Source organism: Rhipicephalus microplus, chromosome 1 (assembly GCF_043290135.1).
Source record: "Rhipicephalus microplus isolate Deutch F79 chromosome 1, USDA_Rmic, whole genome shotgun sequence".
Taxonomy (NCBI): Eukaryota; Metazoa; Arthropoda; class Arachnida; order Ixodida; family Ixodidae; genus Rhipicephalus; species Rhipicephalus microplus.
In genome coordinates, this window is record NC_134700.1 from 287,273,295 (window position 1) to 287,299,992 (window position 26,698).

A 26,698-nucleotide genomic window follows, 5' to 3' on the forward strand; every position below is an offset into this window, starting at 1 on the left:
AAACGGCACGCCACAATCACGTGACGTGCAGAAAAGTTGAACCACCTCCGATCCCTGAGGCAGCAAAAAAACCACGTTATAAGCAGGAAAATGGAGATGGGGGCGGGAGAAGAATACGAAGATGGCCTGTACGTTTGAGTCGCCTTAGGCAAATACATAAATAACTCACGACTTCTTATTTAAGAGTAATGAAATTGGCTCTAAAAGAATGTAAAACGGCAATCATGTGCTTGCCCGATCACGTTCACAGATTTCAAACCTTGCCAGGCGGTGTCTTGATGATGATGCCAGTGGCGCGCCTTTTGAATTCACCGTTATCTCTCAAAGTTTCCGTAAAACACTCCGCAGAGACCTTCGAGAAAGAAAACGGGTACTACTCGACACTCATGAGAGGAGAAAAAGGGTACAGTCGCAGGAGATGGATTGGTTGAAGATGGTGGCAAAATTATTGGTTTTGTGCTTGCATAGTAAGGTATTGCACCAGTTGGATTTGCATGATTAGACAAACAGCACTACAGTTGCGCTGTTCATGTACACTTTGTAACGTGTGAGCTCCCTAACTTGATTTGTACCTGTAACTGCAGCGCAGTTTTTAAATCACGGTTTCGTGTTTTTCCACGCTCACGTGGTTCACTGAGCTTGGCTGGCGATGCTTTATAGTGATTTATCTTAGCTACGTTTTTTTTTAATGTGAATGCATTTCTTGGTCAGGGTATGTCAGGCGTCTGTCGGTGTCCGTGCACCGGCAGGCGTTATCTCTCCACTTTCACTACCGTTTTTGTTTTTTGTTTTTTGTTCCCCCCTCACCTAGTTGCGCTTCAATCGTCACGCGGTTGTTGATGTCTGTCGCAATAGGCTTCAGGCCAGTTTTCGCTCCGACTTTCGCGACCTATTTAGATTGACCTTGGGAATGCGCTGGTTCGGCGCAGACCGGCCGACTCACGCAGATGGTTCAGAGACAGAACAGCAGCGAGAGTACTAAAATCTACCGCAAGCTCTGGCGTTTTGATCACTTGTCGGACCGACAAGGTGGGCTTCACTTGCGTGACGTAAAGCTCCCTTCTTTCTTTTTTGGGGCGAAGTTTTTTATACCGGCACCTATTCGTCCCTCGTAGCCGTTGTAGTGTGTAACAAGTATAACATTTTGACCTCCAAGGTAGTGCCGGTGAGAGATTTCTTCTGCGCGTTGTTGAACAATAAAAAGTAGTGCTCAATGTATATGCCAATGGCTGCTAATGGGGAATGAGAGACAGGAGCATTCGGCTTTTAGTTAACGCGCACGCTGCGATCCCCATTAGCAGCCACTGGCAGGTACATTGAGCACTATCTGACAAGAAAGGGTTGCTACGTTATACTCGCTGGGCGTAACCTCCTTGGTATTGGAAGGTTTAGCGAGCGTTGGTCCGCAGTGCCATGAATACAGTGAACTAGTATTTACCATGAACTCGAAGTGGTTAAAGGTGGGAAGTAGACCCGAAGCGCACGCCGAGAGAAAGTGTGCGTGTGCCACCTCTCGTTTAGTCCTTGGAATGTCCGCTGGATGGCGGTGCTTCTATAAGGGGAATATATGACGAAAAGATGCGAGATGGTGCTACTTGGAGTGTTGAATCGATAGACGAACGAACACACAGACAGATGCATGGATGGACGCATGAACGGACGCAGGGACGGACGCACGAACAGACGCACGCACGGATGGGCGGATGGACGCATGGACGGTCACACAGACGGACGCATGGACAGACGGAAGCAAGAACGAATGTACGGACGAATGCTTCGCCCCACTCTCCATCATTCACTCCGTGGATATGCTGCCAATGTTTTTTTTCTTTCTCTATGCCTCTTCCCCTTACACTCTCCCAACAATCATGTGATGGCATAGGGGAACAAGATTCTGTAGAGGCGCGATAAACCGACGCATTGTATCCAGAACGGGCTGGTACGCGCTAGAGCGTTTGGGCCTGCGTAGAGAATGAGAGAGAGGTTGCGGAAAGGAAGAGACGAAACTTCTGTAGCCCTAATCTGCGCTGTTACGGCCGAGGCACTGCGCCGTGCTCCCGACCGGGTTGCACAAATTATGTGCCTTTTCTCATCTTCTAACCACTACCACCGTTACGGCCTGCGCAAGTCGCTGTACAAGAGGCTGTGGCCTCTCCCTCTTGCACTCTATCGGCAAACACGTGATGGCCTCGGGGAAGGAGATTCTGCCGGCGCGCGATGATCCCACCTGTTCTCGCGTGGCGTGGCGATGAACCCGCGCGGCGTGCTCCAACTAGAGTTCGGTGCGAGTAACAGCAACAGAAACTACAGTGAATTATCGCGTGCTTCAATCGCAAATACGCGTTAACATCGGCATGGTGCCCGCGATGAGCGGAAATTTAAGTCGGCCCGTGCGCTGCTCCGCATGCTACTCACGGTTCCCTTTACTGGTAGATGTGGGATTTTTTGCATATCTCCTTGAGAACTTAGCTACTATTTCTAGTCAAAGGTTCATCTTTTCGCTGCGCGTTGAAGCTATAAATTAGCTCTTTCATTCGTTTGCATAAGCGCCATATAAGAATAACGTCCGTACTGATTAGAAAAAATTTATTGTCACAAACGTCAATAATACTCAACAGAGCATTTCCTTCTTAGACATACTCTTACAATGATGACAAACAGACGTCATTTACATGAACATGGATTTGAGATGACGTTGAAAGAACATCATTCGATGGTTCACACAAACACCACCCCAAAAAAATATCTAACAGCCACCAAGGAGGTCGTAAACGAATGCTTATACAAGTCAAGATCTAGGGCGAAATAGGGATAGTCGGAAACCACATGGGACTCCGAGATATTTCGCGTCACATCACTGAGCGTAGAAATTTGTTGCAAGTTGAATCGGACCATACGGTGTGAGAGACGAGAACATTTTGTACCTTCCTTTTATTTCTTTATCTGGTTTACGTCCCACAGATGATCGAGTCAGCCAAGCCAAAAAAAAAAAAACGAATGCGCATCCCCGGCGATGCTTTTGGTTAAGAATTAAATTCGATGAATCACGTGGGGCATTCACTGCGTTATACATTCACTGCATTTGTCATGGTGAAAAAAATAGTTTTTGTTATATTTCCCATCATGATTTTTAACCAAGTTTTGTCCCGACAAATTACACGAATAAATATGCACGGCAACAACTATCTACGCGCATGTACAAGATACAGAAAACAAACGTAAGCTCTTGCGACCGTTGTTAGTGCGGTTATTTCGCTCGAAGAACGGTTGAGGGCGTTCCATTACAGCAGCGCATGGCAGCAGTGATGTGGACTTATGTCATATTTATTGGGCTTTCATTAAACGCCGCGAAAAATCGCTTCTCAACAGGTGCGTTCCCACAGAGAATTAAATCTGTTCGTCATAGGAATGTCCTCCGCAATGAAATGAACGCACGTCGCCCTTAACTAAATATTGAAATTTTTGCAGTACTGATCTTGGTTATTTAATAAGCGCAATATTGAAAAACATACTTCAACGAGCACCACATGACGGCAAATTATGCATCGTTGATACCATTCGGTTGTGGTTCGGCAGATGCTTGGTTCTGGGTACGTGAAACACCTGACATAAATTTTAAAAAATACTGGTTCCTTACAAGACTATCCACCCACGTAACAGCGACACCTAAATAGTCTACCATAACTGCAGCAATATTGTCGATTACATCGAGGTGGGGGCGGGGCGCCACCGAGAAAGTGCCAAGGAAAGAGAAGGAAAGAGATGACCCGTTCGAGCACCACCCACCAATCTTTCACTCATTAGCTATATTTTCTTTCAAACTAAAGTTACAGTGTTTGTTCTTTGGCTTCATAGGTATATTACTCAAAGATCCCGCCACCCGCTTCTTGGCCAATCCCCCTTTGTGGGTAAGCGCCATCAGTGAGAGAGGAACATCATCATCATCGTCGTCGTCGTCGCAGCACTAGAGGTCAAACACCCACCCGACTCGAGTAGCCCCAATCACTCAAGGTCGCTAGAGGTACGAGAGACATAATGGCGGAAAAAAGCAGAGTTGTGGCGGCCCCCACGGGAGACACCTTACAGATGGCAGCCTTCATCGAACAAGAGGCTGACGAGAAGGTAACCGCTTGAAAATTGCAAGATGCGCTTGGGACGGGGAAGCAGGAACATATGAATGGTCACGATCTACTCCGGTAATACCAGCTAATTCTAGCGATCTTCATACAAACCCGTGGAAAGAACCATAGAGTTCGAGCTCAGAACGATCGTGCGAGCAGCGGAACGTAGAACGCACAAGGTATATGTAAACTGGTAGCGTAACTTCCATAGAGGCCCATGTATCTAGTAGTCAGTGGCTCGTGACCAGAGTCACCAAATACGTATAGAAGGCTCAACTAACAACTAACAAAAATAAAATATAACGTCACAACCGGAAGCGGTAGTGTCGTCGTGCATTCGCCCTACATGGCGCGAAACTGAATTTTTTTTAATTGCTGACGTTTTACGTGTCGTCATAAATACGCGATTTTATTGCGCCTTACGGCTCACTAATTGCGGGCGCGAGAAGAAAGAAAGACCGACAAGAAAAAGTGCGGGAGCAAGGTTGCTTTATTAGCCACATGGTGTACTTGCAATACGAACCGAAAACTTCGAAGATGAAACTGCGACGCAAGTGTTCGCGAGCACAACAGCACAATAGTCCGACAACTCACGTTGCCCAATCGTCGAAAGCCAGTGCAACGGGACAGCATCCTTGAGAATATCGCTTTGGCGACTGTAGAGTACAGTGCCGCGTTGACTAGCGTGTCGCATTCACCGTCACCAGAGGCGAGGGCACGCCCACCATGCACCATCGAAGGCAGTCACAAGAGCGCCCTATGTCTACACATTCTGTGAGATAGTTGAGCTCTGAAACGCCACGCCAGTTAACAGCACATAAGTAAATAAATATACTACGGAAGATAAGCACGAAACCACTACGCTAAAGTGAGCGATGCCTCGTTGGTCCGGCAACGAGGCGAACTAAACACAAGCTCTGATAGCAGATACGCCCGGATTCGCCCCTCCCCCCTACCCATTTATGGCGCTCAACCAAAAATTAAGGCAATCAACCATTTAGTCACGTGTCCGATAAACCATAAATAAATCTATAGTTAACTTTGTTATAAAAAGTTACATTGAGTTTGGTTGTTTGCCCCTTCGTCACCTGAGGCGAACTAAACACAAGCTCTGATAGCAGATACGCCCGCATTCATCCCCCCCTCCTGCCCATTTATGGCACTCAACCAAAAAGTAAGGCAATCAACCATTTAGTCACGTGTCTGATAAACCATAAATAAGTCTATAGTTAACTTTGTTATAAAAAGTTACATTGAGTTTGGTTGTTTGTCCCTTCGTCGCCTAGTAGCGCTTCAATCGTCGGTGGGCATTGATGCCTGTGCAATAGGTTTTCGACACTCTTCGTTCCAAGTTTCGCGACCTTTATAATTTGACCAAGGTACGCATCTCTCGCTCCGCTCACCAAGTCGATTGAGCGGTGGATGAAAGTGCGTCCACTTAGTGCGCCCACTGACTTCAGAAGATACATTAAGCGCTGGACTGTGCGTAAACGACACTCAGCTAAAGGTGTACATTACATGCCACTCAATAAACGCGCAATCAAGGTTGTACACCTGCTTCCCAAGGCACTCGCAAGGTATAGAGCCCCTTGTACACTAGGTGTTTATTTATTATTATTCAGTCGTGTGCAGATACATCGGCAGGAGATTGAGGCATTGTCGACGTGCCCTCTGTGCTTATAGATACGTTAGCATCGCGTTCTGAAAAAGAAGACAATTCATTCACCGAAAGAACGCACATATTACGTATGTCGCTGAACTGTAACAACCAATCAGAACGTGATGAGCAACAGTATACAGTAAATTTCTGCACGACACGATTCGACTGCTCCGAGCTGAGTTATGTTTGTCATTAGACCAAGCGAACAATGCTGTGGCGCGTGGAAGGTGGGTTAAGCAGGGACGTAGTTAGACATTCATTCTCAGAGGGGTGCCCATTTTAGGGGCGAAGCTCCTTAGGGCGTGGGCTGTGCGTCCCCTGTAGCCTGTATGTAGCCACCTCTCGTTTAGTTCTTGCAGTGTCCACTAGATGGCGGTACCGTCTACTGTATGTCGCCTCTTCTCGTTTAGTTCTTGCAGTGTTCACTAGATGGCGGCTCCGTCTCCTGCATGTAGCCACCTCTCGTTTAGTTCTTTCAGTGCTCACTAGATGGCGGGACTTGTAGCTGATGATGAAAAGATGCAAGATGTTATAAACTAGACGGCGGTACTTGTAGCTGATGATGAAAGATGCGAGATGTTATAAAATAGGAATGATGTCACATATGGCACGTGTCATTGGTGGAAGGCAATCGTTCGATTTAGTGCGGCGACGTACGCTAGGGGGAGCATTGTAATAAAATCGAGTAGGCAAAATGTACGGAAGATTCATGGTTTACCAGGTTTTCCTCCGGAGCTTCGCCCACTCATCATCATTCACTTCGTAGATATGGCGGCACTTTTTTTTATGTATGCCCCTGCATGTGTTTGTATTTGTGCACTATATATATATATATATATATATATATATATATATATATATATATATATATATATATATATATATATATATATATATATATATATATATATATATATATATATATATATATATATATATATATATATATATATATATATATATGTACATATATATATGTACATACGAAAAAACATAACTTCTGGTAAATAAAATTTGCCCCCCCCCTTACACCAGGAAACTTGCTGTGAAGGGCAATTGTTATGTTGCAATCCTGCTACGTTTCCGACACATGGCGAATCGCTGGTGTCATTAATGGGTAACCACTCGTGCGCTGGCGATCAAGTCAGCATGCTTCTAATACCAATGGCCGAATCGCGTACGTCGTCTGCACAGCAGCAACCGTTGCTCTTGAAATGGCGAAGTGAATATGCCGCTCGCCTGCCAGTATACAAGTGGTCACACGTCTTTAAAGCTCGGCGTCTCTGCTCAACCGAAGGTGGAGGAGATCAACACCAAGGCCGAGGAGGAGTTCAACGTGGAGAAGATGCGTCTGGTGAGGGAGCAATGCGCCAAGTACCTGGTGGAGTGGAACGCCAAGAAGAAGAAGTCGGACCGCATCCGCAAGGTGGACAACTCTTCCACCAAGAGCAAGGGGCGACTGGTCCTGCTGCAGGCCATGAACGACCACGTGGCACGAGTCGTGAACGAGACCCGAAAGAACCTCGTGTACATCACCGGCAAGGAGAGCCGCTACAAGCCATTCCTCGAGAGGCTCATCTTGCAGGTATAGATATACACGTCAGCGAACAAGCGATGCAGTGTCCACTGCATCGCGATAAATTCGGAATGCGTTAATCATATTCAACTGCGCGTTATTATTTCCAATTACATTCGATTACTTCGATGGTCATAGCTTGATTATGTCTGGTTTTGGGGACTCGTAAAAACCCGGGTATTTCATACATTCTCACGCCCTAAAACTTTACCGTATGAACTGCCCCCAAAATTTATCGGGCGGGACACGTTTTTTTTTTCGTGTATGTATGAAGATTACTTTTGCGGTATGGGAAGTGAATGACTACTAACTCTGGACCGTGTATTCACAATGTTCTTACCTCTCAGCTTTGTTCATGAGCAAGTTAAGGCACCGAAAAATCATGAAACTGAGCCCATCATCAGCGACAGTTAACGACAGGCAACACTGTTATAAATTGAAAACCGTGCGACTAACAGTGGACCGTGTTTACCCAATGTTATCACGCCTTACCTTTCTTAATGAACCAATTAGGGCACCTTTCGATCGCGAACAGGCTTTTCATCAGCGATGGTGAATGACATGCTCCATGGTTATCAACAACAAGCCCTATGAATATGAACTCTCAAAGCCATGTTCAGCATCTTCAATTAATTTTTTTTTTGCAATAGCACGAACAGTTCATACGTATCCTGCTATCGCCACGATGCTCCTTATAAAGACAAATGGGCAATTACATTGCCCAGCGCATCATACGCTATATGTGCCAGTGAAAGCGCTCAAGGCTATAGCCGACGCTTCGGTCGCAGCAACGAATGCGCTTCGATATTCCAGCGCCTCGTTGAGTTACGCCAGCTCGAATGCTTAAAGCCTTGTATAACATTCCAGTTTGTTGCTGTCGAGTTCATTGCTTCGCCGTTATGGGAAAACTTACGTTTTAGCCTTTAGCGGCCAAAGCGAACATTTTGTTCCGTTTCGTTCAGATGTTCTCGGTGAAACTGAGCACGTCGACACTTTATTTGCAACTTCTTCGGTCACTACTATTGCGCCATCGGAAGCAACTTCGGCAGGCACCGCAGGTACGGAATACAGCTCTGCAACAAGGCGCAAGTCATATGGGGACGGGAAAACGTGCCCCGATGAAATAAAGAGATAAGCGGGGAGTGTGAGGACAGAAAGGAAAGGGCATAGGGAGAGACACGGTTTTGGGGAAAGGAGGCAGCTCGCCGTGTTACGACCGGCCGCCGCGGCGACGACTAGGATCCCGGGTTTACGACGCCAGCACCGCGATCGCAGTCTGAGGAATAATAAAACGGGAGTGGGGAAGGAGGCGGGCAGGCACCGACTCGCATTAGGTGCACCGACGTAAGAGCGGGATCATCTCTAACGGCGCGCGCCGACGCAAGAGTCGTTATACGCGGTTGTGCTCGTTGTCCGCTTATGCAACGACAACGGCACCATAGCACGCGCACTGGGAGACGCGCACGTGTGACGGCCCTGGCATTATTGTTAACATATCGATTACACTCCTGAAAATTCAAGCGATTTTTTTTAGTTCGGGAGGAAACTTCTGGAGTGTAGAGAAAAACGAATTGAGGCAATTCGGCTAATTGAAGCAGTGTTGCCGTGGCACGTTTACTCCAGGACTGCATAGTTAAGTGAAATTTTAATTAAAAATCATCATTCGCTTTCAGATTGAGCTGCCTTCTGTAATTTATGCAAAAAAAAGAAAAATGTTGATAAGTACGTGCCTTCTGTTATCGTATCCGTGGCAAACAGCATACAGCCGTGGACTACATATTGAAAGGGATCATTCATGTTAAACTATTTCGTAAGAGACAAGCTTTGATTGCCGGCAAACAGCGGGTGACGATATAATTACGGATAGCGCAACCATCCCGCTGAAGTTTAGGCGGCATATCACTTCATTACTTTTGTGTTTAAAACGAGTGGTTGCCGCACATCCTCTTTTAGTTGGAAATGTGTCCAATGTTATGTAAAAATCATAGGAGGCACCTACGGGCTAGTGCACTGTTTCCTTTACTTAGCCAGGAGGCATGTTCAGATGAGTAAAAATCTTAATTGCGGTAGTAATTGCACAGATTAAAACAATCTACTTTTTAACCAGGGGAAAGAGCTGATCGAGTCCAATGGGCGAATTAAAGTACTTTCGACGAATAGTCAACAGCTGCTTTGAAATTTCGGAAAGGCGGCTACTGGTAATCATCGCGGAGTTATGAGTTCTGGCCAATTTAGCTGGCGAAACCAAAACCAACGCACCAAACAGCGTATCTACCTTTCACTTCGACAACGCCCTCAATGACGACACTGTTTCCCTCGCATTGGGGGAGAAGGATAAGCGAGCGTCGGTAAGTAGCCATGAAGCGAAGTGTCTAGATTGACGGTTGATAACGGCGAGGGATAACGGCGAAGTGTCCAGTGGTCAAAAGTTTTAATTTCTCTAATTACAGCCGTAATATTGTTTGTACACATCTGAAGATGCCTCGTGGCAAAGTAAAAGGAACAGCGCAGGTAGCCCGTAGGTGCCTCCTTTCTGTGATATTTAAATTATATTCAACACATTTCTTCAAACAACCTGCATATCTGTCTAATGACAGTTGTTCGTTCTTACAAACTGTGCTGCAGTCGCGAGAGTTTTGTAGCTGTATCCACATTGGCCTAATTCACCGATTTTGAGGGCTTTCATTCACAAGACCTTCGGTATGCCTCTCTGGTTGCCACGCCAGCCACGTCCGCTAAGGTCGTCAGTGACGGGCGCCTGGACGTTGTTAGTACACACACGATCTTGCCGTTAAAAAGTTTTATTCACAAAAGAGTTAGTGGCGAGCCCTTATGATGAAAAAGTGTAGTGAAATTTAAAACTATCACGTAATAAGCTCTATTTGTTAACCATCTAATTTCTCCCATCATTGGCCGGTGACAATGGTCACATATGGCCTTGAATACGAACGGATAGCCTCTGCGTCATGTGTAATCTATGATGTACAGTAACGGTACGGATAACGGGAGAGAGAGAGACGGGAGTAAACAGTACGGCGTCATGCGTCCCGCGCCGTGGCAGGGCCTGTACCGGCTGCTCGACAAGGACGTGGTCCTCTCGTGCCGCAAGAAGGACGAGCCGCTGGTCAGGGCTGCCATCCCGGTGGCCGTGAAGCAGTTCCGCAAGAGGACCGGCATACAGGCGAACGTGGCGGTGGACACCGAGAACTGGCTGGGCGAACAGTCTTGCGGGGGCGTCGTGCTCACCTCGCTCCAGGGCCGCAAGAAGGTGGTCAACACGCTTGCCGCGCGCCTCGAACTGATCGCCCAGCACACCGTGCCCGAAATCCGGGCCGCACTGTTCGGCACCAACAAGCATCGGAAGTACACCTCATAAAGAGCCACGCCTCGATCTTCAAAGAGGCGGCCTCTGTTGTCGTTTTTTACCGTCTATACGCCCGAAATCTGGTTTACACGACGCTCTTTGTTTGATTTCATTAGTGAAGCTTATAAGGCATGCGAATGGTTCCCGGTGAATCGAGGGGAAGGGGGCAGTCTTATCGCGCTTCTACCCCTTTCCACTTGTCGAGTACATGAAAGATGCTTCACAGGTGATGTAGCAACGACGAGCTTGATCGATATGTGGGGTTTAACGTCCCAAAACCATCATAGGATTATGAGAGACGCCGTATAGTGGAGGGCTCCGGAAATTTCGACCACCTGGGGTTCTTTAACGTGCGTGCACCCAAATCTGGGCACACGGGCCTGCGACATTTCCGGCTCCATCGGAAATGCAGCCGCCGCAGCCGGGATTCGATCCCGCGACCTGCGGGTTATCAGACGAGTACCTTAGCCACCAGACCACCACAGCGGGACGACGACGAGCTTCCCACAGTGGGCTAATTTTGGTCTCTGGCCTTTCGGGAGTAAGAATTGGGAGTAAAAAACAGTTCTAAGAATGCGTAGTAACCACGAATTTGCATGCCGGGCAGTATCAGAGAATAGTTTCGATAGTGACTCTTCACCAGTATTTGCCGTATAGAGTCAATGATACGACGCAATCATGCAGGTATCTCGAGCAAGTTGTCATTGCGTGTTCAGCCGAAATGCGCTGTCGGATGACAAAACATAATACGAAGCGCATAAAGGCGCTATGTATGCGTCGTCCTATCTATTTCGTCTCTTCAAGGAGCACGTACTTCATTCGAGAGATATTGCGTTTAGCGCGCAGAAGGAACGTTGCGTCCATCACATCGCCGGACTGACGTGCACGTCGCGCTGCAGGTTCCTCGTGGAATCGAAGTGCATGAGCAGTTTTTAGGTCACCTGTTTCGCGGGATAGAAAGCCTCCTATAGGAACACTAGGCTGCCTAATCCACGTATATGTCCAAGTATGCGCTAGCGTTGAAACACTTCACATAGACAGTGCGGAAGCTGCACACATTCCATTTAGATGCACCGTATACATGGTCTCTATCAGAAGCATGGAGGTATAAATAACCTGTGCTTATAAACAGTGCAGTAAGACATCAGGCATGTTACGACAGCTGGATTGCTTGATAATACGGACTGCTTTTTGTCGATGACCAGAATGCCGTTAAGTATATGTTATTAAAGCCTTATATGCGTCATGAAATGAAACTCTCCGTCATCCTAGGCGAGACAACGAATGGTACCAAAGTAAAACAAAGCGAAAATTCTTGTACTCTCCCAAGTACTTCGTGGATTTATTCATGTGCACTAGCTTCACATTTTGTTCACGCGAGCACCGGTAAACTTCAAGGGAGGAAGAATAAACGTTTATTTTTCGAAACAGTCAAGCGGTGTAGGTTCCGCGTTCACCTTAGGTGGGACCTCTACTCATTCCAGGAACCCTCTGGCCTTCGCTGCCTCCTTGGCCCTGGCTACGAGACGTCCTTGTTGGTCCAGGTCCTCCAAAACGCAATTTTTTAATTACGGTTCAGTTTTAAAAAAGCTTTTAAAAAATTACCGTCTTAATATATATGTAAAAGGTTCAATAAATACTTCAGACAAGGCGAGCGCTGTGAAAAGCACGAGAGCTGATAGCTCAATTTGATTGTTTAGCTTCAGCTGCGAAACATGCCGTCTATATTTCAATAGTATCGTGCAGAGCACAATTAGAGGAATCATTTTTTTGCCTCCTTTACGCATAGCGAAGCTTCTTCGCGATCGTGTCACTTCATCGAGCTTCCATTGCCTCAACGCTGCACGTAACAGATAGGACGGAGCCTAGTGCAACATGGCTTCAAGTATGCACTCGTTTTTTTCAACGCAGTGCGTTCCTAAGCGCCTATAGTTTTTCGGCGGCTTAAGATTCTGGACAATAAATTTTGAGCAAACGGCGAAAATTCCCTATATTAAAGATGTGGGTGCAAGCTGAAGTGTAAGTGGCACCGTGCACCGACCCCATGATTTAATACTTCTCTATTCTCTTTCCTCTTTTCTCTCTCTCTCTTGCACGAACTCACACACACGAACACGGGCACACACACACACACACACACAATTACTTTCTCTTTATTCACCACTGTAAACTCAATTTCACTGCAGCTGCCGAAATCAAAAAGGACCGCGCCCCCTCAAGTTTCGCTAAGACGATTCTTTGACGTAAGCTCACCGGAGAGATTTCGGATTGTACTTATTTTATTCCAACTAAGGAGACAAATTGATGAAAAAAATATTCATTGATAGAACTTACTCGCATCAGTAAAGATGAGAATAAAGCAATAACGCTGAAGTTTCAGCCAGGGATATAGAGCTCTGGGTGGTATAACATAAAAAAATAATTTTTTAAAGAACATTACTTCTACTTTTACTTACGTAGACACAAAGTGTTCCTACTTTTGAAAATTTTTCCTCTCGCTAGAGACTGATAATTAAAAGCCTGCGGCATCGGATATCTTTCTTCCCCATTTAATGAATTCAAGTGCTGGAGAACACAACGCCTTGCTGTCATCCTCTGCCTGGATGTCTAGCGCACGCAAAAAAATAAAAAAATACAATGCGACTATTACAAGTGTTCTTTCATCTCTGGGCTCCTCTCACTGAAAGCTGCGCTTTGAGTGAGGTTGAAACTCCGCGAAGATACAAAGACGAGCGAAATGAAAGAGCAAGGCCGCTTCCCCGAGGAGGGTTGCGCGAGGAACAACCAACCAACCAAGCAACCACACGCGCTTACGTTCGCTAGCGCTCCTTCGTCCCTCGGCTTCACCCTAACGCAGATGCGATTGGGTCTTTGTTCTGACCGCGTGCTACGCCACTAGGCTTTTAAGGGAATAGCTTCTTTGCTACATCTCGCGATAGCTGACGGCTCAAAGAAGAATCTCTAGCATGCAAGTATAGTGTGAAAAGAAGAATCTGCATACGGTGGAAGTAAATTGTGCTACGCGTGCCGCGAGATCAAACCTAATAGCCTGAGAGAAAAGTCACTTGTAAATAAGAAGAACGGGAAGATGCTTCTCTAGAGAAATGAGCATCTCTCCGGAGGAAAAAAACAAGGCCCCCCCCTCGTGACCTGTATCTGATGTTCACGGAAACGAGCTGGAACAGGGGTGATAGCAGCGAGGGGGTTTTCTAAAGGGTCTCCTCTCGAAGAATATAAGTGGCGAGGCGATCAAAACAGGAGGGAAGAACGGAAATTCGAGTATGGGAATTGAACTTTGCCTCCCGAGATCTGAGCCGGCTCGACAAATACGAGAGTCGTGTATGGTTTGAACCTCGTTCAGGAAGAAAGGTTCGCAGAATCAGCGTTAAGCAAATGTTAAGAACTTAAGCTCGTTTTCGCCGAACGTCAGAAGCTCGCTCGACTCTCGGAACTCAAGCGGTACTAAGGAGAAGTCGAGAGATGAGATAAAGCAATGCGGAGAAAGGAAAATAATCTTTCGTTGCTCCAACATCTGACCAACGTCGCGTTCGTAAAGGAAGTCGAGAGTGGCCTTACTGGACGTCCTCGAACGTCAGCTCGCTTCGTAAAGCACACTGATCTCGGAGGGACGCCCGAGTGAAGCACTCTGTCAATCCAGACTTCTACGTTCTTCTTCGAGAATTCCACTCTCGCTGGTCTCGCTGACATACATAGGTTCATTGTTAGAAAAGGAGCAGAAGGTGAGAATAACGCTACTGAATTCCGCGCCTCAAATCGAGCGCTAGCTCCATTAGGCCACAGCGTATATCATATTTTTGTTCTAAATAGGAACTGTGTGCGCTACTATACGCGGTCCGAAATTATGACGTCACAAAACGGGAAGCTCAAGGCGACGTCGCCGCTCATGTTTTCTTCTTGTTTTCTCACTAACGCAAGGTCGCTCGCAGCGAGAGTGCTGTTTTAGAATGAATGAATGAATGAATGAATGAATGAATGAATGAATGAATGAATGAATGAATGAATGAATGAATGAATGAACGTTTCTTCGGGCAACAAAAAATATTTTTGAAGTGTCTCTTGAGCCATGTTTACATCTATACGATGGATCTCACTGCAGCTGAAACCACTAACCTCAAGTTCTCGTGTCGACCCATTAGCTCCGGTGCCATTCCCGTGTTCAGCGATTTGTCGCGACTTCAAGTCTCCCACTGATATCCCGACAGTCTGCTTGGTTGGAATTTCATTTACATTTACCACATTCTGTAGCGGTTGGCCATGAATCAGTTGTCTGAACTTTCGCATATATATTGAATTTGAGACTAAGAAGACATAAGTAGAAAGAAAGGAAGGAAGAGAGAAAATTAAGCTGTATGAAACTAAAACAGCAATTATTGTGTCATTTCGCAGTCAGACCAGACTGTTATATTAGTAACCTAGCCCTTTGAATATCTGAATTATTTTCGTACTCGCTATACTCTTTTACTCTATACGTCTATACTATATACGCTATACTCTATACTCTATACGCTATACTCTATACGTCATTTAACATGTAACTGCTTCTCCGGTTCACGTTCAGCCGCCAAGATCGTGGTTTATCAAAAACAAACCAGAAACTTTCTAGCGCAACTCAATAAGCAAGGGAAAAGTGCGTATACACACTCGAAAGACGAAAATTAACACATATGCGACGAAACTATAAGCTGCCACGGAATGAAAAAAAAAAAAAACGAGTCCAGCGAGTAAACATCACGGTGGCACATCTAATGTTTAATGCATTCGCGCAAATCGTAGTGGTACACTCCTCAAGGTAAACCACAGCGTGGAGAGAGCGAGATGAAAGAGGAGGAGAGTGCTGCGGGAACGACAGAGTGCGCCCCGCGCATCGGCGCGGAGTGAGGAACGACGAGGCGGGAGGCCGAAATAAACGCGGCACGCAGCAAACGAACGGGCGAAGAGATTCCACGTGTGTTTAGCGTTCGTACAAGTACTGGGGGGCGCCCGAGTGGCCGGGAAGGCGGCTGTTTATAGAACAGGCAACGCAGTGAGCCGCAGCCGCTCGTGAAGCCACAGATGAGAGCGGGGGCGCGCAATGATTTTCAGAAGCAAGCGAGCTCGTCGACTTCTTGCTCGTGACAAATTAGCTTCCGCCACTTATCCACACATCCGAGCGTGACCGCCACGTCCGGGCGAGGCGAGCGAGAGGGACGAGCTAGCAAAGAGAGAGACACGCCGCGGCGGTGCCCTGGTGATGTAGCACAGCGCTGCTAACGGACTCGCGCAGCAGGAGCCATCGAGAAAGTATGCAAATGAATTTTCCCCGAAGACGAGCGAAGATGAAAAACGCGCGAAGCGAGGTGATGGGGATTTCAGGCGGCGTGGTCGCAACGAAAGGCCACAATAGGCACTGCACACTGGCACCAGATGGAGCTGCGTTGCTCGCACTGCCACGTCTCAAAGTCTTCGACATTCGCCGTTAGGGGGCAAGCAAGAAATAGACGCGTGTCGCGTCCCCCACGTGATATACCGGCTAAAATCCGCCAACAGATGCAGGGCGCGAAACCCGCGTGTCGCGTTCCGTTTTCATTGAGGCCATCCCAAGGTTGCTTTTTCTATCCGCCAGGTTACGTATTTTGGCGCTGCAGGCAGACTGGATATAAAGCCCCTTTAACTGGAAAACTCGAATGAACGTTGCGGCGGGAGTCAATCGGTGCGCGGCCACGCGGGGGAGTTCATTCCCACCTGAATGTGTGGGCGAATGAGGAACACCACTTCACTCTCTGGCACTCGTCGCTTTTCGACGCTGTTATTGTCTGTTCATTTTGTTTCTTATTGCACTGTAGAAAAAGAGAAATGCTGCTGTATTTACTCAAATTTTTCAAGCTGGCCTATTGTTCATACTTCCGTACCCTCCTGCACGAGTTACGAGATAACGTTCTCGCACTCTATGGTTCCCAAATTCAGTGGCAGGTCAGGATCATTCGTGTATTATTTTAGTTAGTTGGTTAGTTGTTTTGTTAGTTAGTTGGTTAGTTAGTTAGTTAGTTAGCTAGCTAGTTAGTTAGTTAATTAGTTAATTAGTTAATTAGTTAGTTAGTTAGTTAGTTAGTTAGTTAGTTAGTTAGTTAGTTAGTTAGTTAGTTAGTTAGTTAGTTAGTTAGTTAGTTAGTTAGTTAGTTAGTTAGTTAGTGTTTTGGCTGGTGCGAGAGTTGCCTGTGCTAATGAAGAAGCTGGCTTTACTTCGCTGAACCTCGTGCACAGAAGTTGAACTCTAGGAAGTTGCAGAAATCGTAGACGAAGAGCCCTTCGTAACTAAACACCAGAACACAACTTTTAAACTTAGCTTCGTCTTGCACATATATATAAATAAGCAGATGCTCGTAGACACATCAAATAATTTAGTGCGCCTTATTATTTGTTTCAATCGCTTTCGCAAGTTATCATTATTAGTATTCTTTCTAGTCTGCAACTATTTCCACAAAAAGACTACCATGTTTGTTGTTATTATTTATTTTTTTCGTACCCACTGCGCGTTAATAACTTCAAACCGAACGGCCACAACGAATAAGCCAAAACATGACATTACAGCTTTTTAGGCATGCGTATGGGCAACATGACGAGCAGGCTGGGATATTCACACCAATATTGGCACCAGGCACGAAAGAACAAACAAATAAATGTCAGTTCAGGCAGGATGCTTCCCTCAAGGCTAATTCTGGTCAAAGCAAAGCCTGGTTTACCCTTGGTGATTACAGTGCAGCACCAGGTGCGGCTAGCAAACTACCCAGCATGCCTTGCCTTGAGCCGACACCGCATTTTACTTTGCCCTCCTACACGTGCTGTACCTGCATGTACCTGTATTAGGAAACGGCGACATTGGTTAATGAAAGTAAAAGAAATATGTAACGGATGAGGTGGTCAGTACGTAACAATGAAAACAACCAGAGTAACGGGGCGGGGCAATGAAAAAAGCAAAGAAGCCCGAAAGAGGAAAAAGCTGGTCTAATGAAGAAAGGGCGAAAGAATAACGCCCCGGACGGTAATTAGGGGCTGCTATATCGGGCACACCTTCCCGCGCTGACGAAAGGCGGTGCGTGGCTGTACTGCACATGTCTTCCCCACGGTAACACCGGCGAGATGCGACCCCAGCTGCCGGCGTCAAGACGACAGCGAGAGCGCGCGACGGACCACGCCGAAAAACCAAATGATGCAGCGGTATCCGTTAATATCCGGTGCAGCACCGAAAAGTGCTTCGATGAGCGCGTGGCGACCAAAAAATGCGCCGGGCAAGTCATCAGCTGTGTTTTTCCATGGCATATACTTCTTTCTGGCGAGTTGTACCCTTGTGTGCAATGACACAGGGGGTAGCAGCAGATGTTGGCAAATACGCCAACATTTTTTGCATCTTTTGAAATAGATTGTTTGTTGTTGTTGTTTAAGCATTAGACGTTTCGTTTTATCACACATGTACAGTGATGATTTCTTTCTTGTCATAGGCCTGTTTATTTTATGCGTATGATCCCGAATGTCTTTATGAAAGTGTTACCGCTGCTGCGATGTGTTCGGGGAGGGGGAAGGGGGGCCTGCGGCCATGTCAAGCTGGCATCACGCCAGCTTTTTCTGCAGGTCTCCTGCATCATGTATCCTTGATGCGAAATAAAGTCATTATTATTATTAAGTCATTATTACGTAGAGAAAACTTCTGTGCTCCATAATTTAGTAGCTGTTTGTTGTTGCATTTTGGTTTCGCTGCTGCTGTTGTCGTAGTCTTAGTCCCCACCTCGTTTTTCACTGCACTGTGTGGTCATTATGATTGTGATTTGCGTGCGTGCGTGCGTGTGTGTGTCCGTGAACTTGGAGCTATCATTCAGAAATTAATAAAGATAATGAGATATCAAGAAAAAATGAGCTGTGTAAATAAAAATGTAAAAATAAATACCTACTGCACGTACCCGATACGCGATTGATTGATTGGTCAATTTATTTATTTATTTATTTATTTATTTATTTATTTATTTATTTATTTATTTATTTATTTATTTATTTATTTATTTATTTATTTATTGGGCGATCCGAGCAGCTGTCTTTTCTTTCGCATACCACCATTGTAAAAAAAAAAGAAATCTCGCGATTGTAAGGCACTGCCGGCAGCAGACAGTCCAGCAAGACACATTGGCTCGACTGAACCACGTTCTCGTCGTACAACACAAAGCTCCGAAGAACTCTCTGCCAAATTCCCAAGTTGATCATTTGTTTCATCACACAAATCGATCATCTCGAGCCAAGTCTACTCGAGTTCAAGGAGCACCGTCCTACTTTGCTGAATAACAGCTACCACGACTAATAAGACAGCGTAACAATCAAAAGGCCAACAATCTCCCAGCCTCCGCAAAGTCAACACTCGTCTCGCGCAGGATGAGCGAGAAAGGGAAAGGAAAATCTCGGTGCTCGAAAAGCGATGTTCGCAAGTAAATAAGGTCAAACGGCTGGCGAAGAGATCCGTAGAGGAAACAAGCGGAAGTGATGAGGGTAAACCAGAGAGGTCACCACTTCGCAGGAACTCGCCCCAAAGTGCCGGCCAGCCAACCCGGGGCCACATAGTTCCCCGAATTATCGCTTAGGAAGTAAGAGCGAAGCTTAATGTCTTTCTCACCTGCGGTCGCAGCCGGAACCGTTAGCAACGAACGTACGGTAGCTACGCCAAAGGTCACGTACTAAACATGTACAAAAAAAGCGCGAGAGCAAGGGCGGCACAGCGGCCGAGATAACAGGACGACGAGAACGAAGAAGCGGAAAACAGATCAACGCGAGGCGCCCGCTCTGGAGATGTCAGTGTTATGCCGCGTATATACAGAAAGAAGGTCGGCGGAAAGGGCGACGCAACAGCAGCAGAAACAGCGCTTCACCCCGAGATCGCTCATTTCCGAGGGGGACCCGCGGGCAAATCGATAATTAATCAATGCTTCTCCAGTCGGTAGCGTCCTTCTCTCCTGGCACACTCACCCCCCCCCCCGCCCCCATCCCACTAGAGTCACCCAGAGCTTCTTTCCCGACGAGCTCTTCTCTGTACCTCGTCGTTCTGCTGAACCGTCGTCGTTTTTATTTTTTTTTTCTTCTCATACCACCATAACTATACCACCCTTGTCATCATCGATCGCGACACAAGACCGCGCGCTGGTTCACGCACGCACACACGACAGAGAGACGTTTTCTTGGTGATTACGGCGAGGAATTCCTGGGACTTCGGGGGGAGGAGGGGGGGGGGCAGACATAAGCACCCCCGCAGCAGCGGCACGCCCCCTCGCCACTGCAGTGAGAAGCAGCGTCATCTTCTATGAGCGATCATCGTCCCTATATAGCTATCTTGTTCTTTGATTCCACTGTTGTTGAACATTCGGCGAACCGTACGTCCCGCCAACGCACGGGTGGGGGGCGGACCAACCAAACTCCACAAGCTGCCGCCTGCGCTGTACTTACACCCTCTCACTTCTCTCCCTGTTAGACTTTTCCCTAAACTTTCCCCTTGTCTCCCTCTCGGGTGCGTCGGCCGACAGCTACGAACGAAGGCGTGGCTGCCCTCTTAGGCCCGCTGAAAAGAAAACACACCATCATGCCCCCAACTATAACGGTCTTTCTTTGCTATACCGCAGCTATGTGTACGCTGCGGCTACATACACAAACTCCTCCTCCCTTCTCTCCCAAAGCCCACTCGATAACGAGCACACGAGAGAGACAGCTGACAGGACAGCGTTATGGAACGCAAGTGGTGCGCCTGTATAGCGTACGTTGCGGTTAATGCGACGGCACGACGCTGGAGTTTCGTCGCTACAACGGAGAAGCATTAGCGACGCGCCCTTGCCACGCAGAAATCGCCGCGTAATCAGAAAGAGGGAGTGGCTTCAACTATGCGGTTCTCGGAAAAGGCCCTCTCACCGGGGCTTTCATCAAAGATTAGCGCGAAGGGGGTGCTTGTGCTGCTTTGTTGTTTGTTCGTTTCATACAAGCTGGTTCAGTGTTATGCAAAGTATGGAGGACGGGCTTCTCAAAATGTCGTCGTGACTGGTGCCACTGTTCAACGTACCGCCGACACACACGCAGTACCTGGCACCAAAGAGACGCGAGACGCGAATTACGCTAGCCACCACCCGATCTAAAGGGTACAGCCATATCCATCCGTCCATCCGTCCATCCGTCCGTCCATCCATCCATCCATCCATCCATCCATCCGTCCATCCATCCATCCATCCATCCGTCCATCCGTCCGTCCGTCCTTCCGTCCGTCCGTCCGTCCGTCCATCCATCCGTCCATCCATCCATCCGTCCATCCGTCCGTCCGTCCGTCCGTCCGTCCGTCCGTCCGTCTGTCCAAAAAATGCAAGATGTTATAAACTAGACGGCGGTACGTGTAGTTGATTATGAAAGATGCGAGGTGTTATAAAATAGGAATGATGCCACATATGGCACGTGTCATCGTTCGATATAGTGCGGCGACGTACGCTAGGGGGAGTGTTGCAATAAAATCGAGTGGGCAAAATGTACGGAGGATTCATGGTTTACCAGGTTTACCTCCGGAGCTTCGCCCACTCATCATCATTCACTTCGTGGATATGGCGGCATTTTTTTCACTTTTACTTGTTTAGCATTTTTTAGGGATTGTGCAACTTCACGCAATCGACACGAGTGTCAACTTGCCAGCTATCAACTTACAAGCAACTCGTACGCTAAATTTTCCGCATTGCCGGACCTATAGCACATGCGCGCAAATCACCGACGCAGTCCTAGCTCAATTGCAAAAGGCTCGCTGACACCATGCCGTTTGCTAGCGAGCTGGTTCGTTGGTGAACGATTGATTTAATTTAACAGTTATGAAAGAAATTTAACCAGATTCACATTAGTGGTGCCAAGCCTGATGGAAGTGCAGAACTAGGCAGCCTTCTTTGTTTAATTATTTCCTCCTCGCCTCTCTTGTTTTTTTTTATTTATTCTCTGTTCTTTCTAAGTCATTCTGTTTCTGTTCATTTCTGTTTACTCATCTTTCTAGTTCTGTTTTTTTCTACGCTACTCTCCCTTTTCTTCCTTTCTTTCTATCTCTCCAAGTTTCTCTTGCTCTCTTTTTCTCTATTCTTCTCTCTCCCTTCCTTTCATTTCCTCTCTCTCTCTCTTTCTGTTTTTCTTTCTCTAAATTTTTCTCCTCATTATTTTCACGCAAGGCTTTATACTTCCCCACTGTCTTCAACCTCCTTTTCGCTCTCAATACCTTTTCCCACCCTCTTGGTGTACTGTAGTAGCCTGCGAGGCTCTACTATGTTCCACTAGTGCCCCGCCGCGGTGGTCTAGTGGCTAAGGTACTCGGCTGCTGACCCGCAGGTCGCAGGATCAAATGCCGGCTGCGACGGCTGCATTTCCGATGGAGGCGGAAATGCTGTAGGCCCGTGTGCTCAGATTTGGGTGCACGTTAAAGAACCCCAGGTGGTCGAAATTTCCGGAGCCCTCCACTACGGCGTCTCTCATAATGATACGGTGGTTTTGGGACGTTAAACCCCACACATCAATCAATCAATATGTTCCACTAGTGCGCCTGGGTAGTCCATTGGTTACGTCATTCGCCTTTGGACCGTGTGTACCCGGGTGCGAGCGCCACCTTGCGAAAAATGTTTCGCTTTATCTTTGTTGTTTGTACCGCTTCCTTTCTTTATATCTCCGTACTCGTTCTCTCGTCCATAAGAGTTATCGCATCGCATGCTGGACAAGTCGGAACTCGTGTTCTCGGAGCTAACGGCACGCTTTTGGGGATCAAGAGACGACGCTTCTAAGAGCGCTGCTTTCAATAACATCAGTCCGTTCCACACTCTTTACGGCGACTCAAAGTACTTGATATATGATCAGTTTTTTTCAGCAGAGATACTTTTTTTTTCGTAACTGGGCTTCCAATTCCAGTCGCCTCAAGATAGGATAAGGACGCAGATAACAGGTACGTTGTCACGAACTCTTGCACGCGTGCTATCACGTGACCCTTGCACGCACCAAAGGGTGAGAGCACAAGGCCTCATTACTGTGCCGTTCTTTGTTCACATATTTCTGTAGCTTTTCATTCACGCCCGCGTTTCATTCAGTACACCCTCACCACATTTATTTAAGAACGAAGATTGACACTACTGCATAACCCGCACCATTTGAAAAAGGCAAAATGAGAACGTGAAGTAAGCATACCATAGCGCACAATTTCTGTCCTATACGCTGGCTCCTTTTTTCGTACTAGACCTGGTTTTAACCGATGGTCAACCATCTTCGTAATGAAAAAAAAGGTTATGCAAACGGACAAATACACTGAGCCTTTGATTGTGCAACTGAGCCAGTGAAAAAAAAGAAGTGTTCCGCCCGACTGCAAAGAATATTACCAAATATTATTCTTTTTTTTTTCGCACAAAGTAAGAAGTATACCACAAGCTTCTTTAAGAGTCGCTTGTCCAAGCGATTAAATTCCACTTTCAGATATTGAGTGATCGAACAGGAATGAACGAGGATCCACAGCTTGTAATGCAGTCTTTTATATTTAGGATGACTGCCAGTTGGACGTGTTAGTAAAGGTTCATGATGAAACAAGCGCAAAAATACACACACTCAGAGAGGACACAGACAAGCGCTTACTAGAAACTGACAATTTTATTTCGAAGCGAATACCAATAGCGAACAGCTCTCTGAGTGTGTGTATTTTTGCGCTTGTTTCATCATGAGCCTTTTATATAGGTGGGCTCCTCAGTACAAGACTAAATGAGCGAGGTCATATGAAATGCATTTGAGATTTTGTTGATTAAAAGCCTTCGCGCATACAGTGGGCCATGAAATGAAAGGTGCAGAGATGTCGCTCACTGCGTTCATTTGCAACAACAAAAAATACATATAAAGATAGTGCACACGTGTGTGTGTGTGTGTGTGTGTGTGTGTGTGTGTGTGTGTGTGTGTGTGTGTGTGTGTGTGTGTGTTCGTCCGTCCGTCCGTCCGTTCGTTCGTTCGTTCGTTCGTTCGTATATGTCTACGTTATAAGCTTGCAGAAGTAAATTGTTATGACGGTGCTAACATGTAGTGACCCAGAGGAACAATAGAGCTTTGTAGAAAAGTCATTGAAAAAGGAACGTGACTGAAGCCACCACTTTGACAAGGAAGTCTGTCTCCATGGGGGCATTTATTACAAAGTGCAGTTAGTACCGCCTTTGCATATGAAGTAGATATCTTACACATGGCCGCACACCCCAAACAGCTGAAGCACACCGGAGGCACGTCGGAGCGATGCCTACGTCACAGCACAAACAGTGCTTCTTGCACAACGCTATCTGCTAACACTCATAACGAAGAATATAGTGTCGTAAGTGGCGCAACTTATCGTAAACACCACCACCAACGAAGCAAAAAGCCTACAATAACCAAAAACGCAATGGCAGAAGTTTGTTGCTCAACGCCTTCCTATATGGCGTGAAGAGCATGTATTCTAGACATACATAATCATGTGTCGAAGTGTAAGCTTTTCATAGCGACGATACCACAGGGAGACAAAAAAGAAAAAAAACGCGCGGAAAACAAATAACGCCCAATCTATGCTTTGTTTCATTCCCTCGTGCCCCTGCATGCACGCTGTGCAGGCGCACTCATTTCTAGCAAGCTAATTTGAGCGAAGTCTCAAGGTTACTGCGTGTCTGTAGCCTTTTCAACCAATATATTTGTTTATTTATTTATTTTATTTATTTATTTTTCAAATACTGTTAGCCTTTCGGCTGTTACAGGGGTGGGACATACTAAGAATGACAAACATCAGTACATTCAAATCATACAGCAATTTAAACAGCAACACTTGAACTTGGAAATGTTGCATGACATACATTGGAAACACCGGCATTGAGGCTGAGGCCTCTTCTATTCTCTCGAACACTTTCTTATTACACCTTCGTCTTTTAGTTCATTGTATCCTCGCTCATTTCTTCATATCGTGAACGGTTCTCTCTCTTTTTTTTTCGAAGCTTCAACGGCATAAATTCTGCAAGATCTGTCTTTTAACCCCGTGACATTATTCCCGTTCACCAGAGATAAGCGCGCCGACTTAGATACGTATATATTTTTAATACTCAATTGTTGGTTCGGAATGGACAAGACGAAAATTTCCATGTCGGGGTCAAAAGTAATCTCAGCAATCATTTGTCACCAGCCGGGCCATCATATCAACTTCAAAAAATAGCGGCGCCATTCCCGAAAAAAAAATATTTTCTCATAAATGTTCAGTCTTGGTTACCCCATGCGCATCTTAAAAAATATATATAGTGAAGACGTGCCGCATTGTTCTCGCACCGTGTCGAAGTGCTCCTTTCGTCTATCCGTTCTTTCAAGGAACGAGAACGCCAACAGGATTTCGACTGCGGCGGCAGTTGGAGCTCATATTCAAAAGCAACACACTGCATAACTAATGGTGCCTTCGTACACGTATATATCGCTTCACGAAACGCTGAAACACGGGCCGCATATGCCCGCCAGAGCGTTGAACTCTACTGAGAATCAATGCCGTGATCGATCACTACCACAATAATGGCCTTTTCTCCTCTCCCCCACTTCTTTACGGCCATCTCTTCTTATTTGCAAGGTGTTTCAGCGCGCGAACAAAGGAAAAAAGGACAGGGTAGACAGAAAGAGCGCTGACTTCCAACTAACTTTATTTCGCAGAGTGGCAAGAATTTATACGTCTAAAAAGGAAGATTACAGAACATAAATGTAAAAAAAAAAACACAGGGATCCTCGTTACTCCTTTTTAGACGTATAAATTCTTGCCACTCTGCGAAATAAAGTTAGTTGGAAGTCAGCGCTCTTTCTGTCTACCCTGTCCTTTTTTCCTTTGTTCGCGCGCTGAAACACCTTGCAAATATGAATACGCACCAACTAGCCCAAGCTTCCACTCTTGTGAGTTACATCTCTTCTTGTCGCGATATTGAAGATATCGCTTTTCTGCCTTTTTTTTTCTTCGGTGTTACAACATATAGAGCGTTACTTTTTTTTTTTAGGAATTTGCCGTCTCGATTCGGCTTAGTGCATCAGAGCCGTCTACGTTTGCATAGTGCGGAGCCATTAGCCGCGTCACTCTATAGGCCCCGGAAGCCGCGATTTGCTGCAGAACAAAAATCACCTTTCGGGCGGTCGTACACTGACGCGTTGCATGTTTGCATAATACAAAGACACGACCCAAAGACAAACGTTGACGTAATGTGCGGTGGCGAAACGTTTTTTTTTTTTTTTCGCAAACAGAATTTGAGGCGGTGTAAACCTCGTCGAGGTTGTCCCGTCTCATCTTCTTCATAACCTTTTCAAAAAGCTGTATATGCTGTTTCTGTAACCCATTTTACTGTACATCTAAGCACCTATATATGTCTATGTCAACACATCCCGAACGCTTTGAGGGCCCACATGTTTGACAAGAGCGTGTCTGCAACGCAGGGCCCCACAACTGAGGTTGCTATATAGATGTTCAATTGGTATCGGTACTCCCTCCTTCTTTTTTTTCTATTATAACCAAGATTATTCTGAAAGGTATTTGTTGCTCGTAGTAGACGCACAAGCTCATTCGCTGCTTTGAGCTTAGAGGTAGTTGCCACGATGGTTCAGAGGTTAAGGTGATCGGCTGCTGACCGGGAACGCCCGAATTCAATCACGGTTGCACCGGCCGCATTTCGATGAAGGTGACATCTCAGAGGTTCGTGTACTGTGCACGTCAACAACAACAACAAAAAGTCCCAGGTGGTAAAGAATTATCCGGAGCCCTGCACTATACGACGCCGTATTTCATAATCATATCATGATTGTGACACGTGAAACCACCGAATTTATTATTGCGAACTGATAATTAGGAACACAGAAAATAAAGCAAAACGTACAGGTACACACGAATTGAGATAGAATGCGTCGCGAGGCGTCGGCAGTTTACGCGATAAACGATCTTGATG

The 26,698-nt window shown here is 46.4% G+C and overlaps 2 protein-coding genes across 2 annotated transcripts in view; both read left to right on the forward strand.

The window, feature by feature from the left end:
* Window positions 1-26,698, forward strand: part of Ih (hyperpolarization activated cyclic nucleotide gated potassium channel Ih) — a 325,658-nt gene that overhangs the window by 210,272 nt on the left and 88,688 nt on the right. The gene's annotated exons all lie outside the window — the stretch shown is intronic.
* On the forward strand, window positions 3,989-10,749 carry LOC142770173 (V-type proton ATPase subunit E-like). The gene is made up of 3 exons (XM_075872674.1): window positions 3,989-4,122; window positions 7,079-7,366; window positions 10,419-10,749. Exons 1-3 carry the CDS (start codon window positions 4,036-4,038, stop codon window positions 10,731-10,733), a joined length of 690 nt encoding a protein of 229 aa, XP_075728789.1. The 5' UTR covers window positions 3,989-4,035; the 3' UTR covers window positions 10,734-10,749.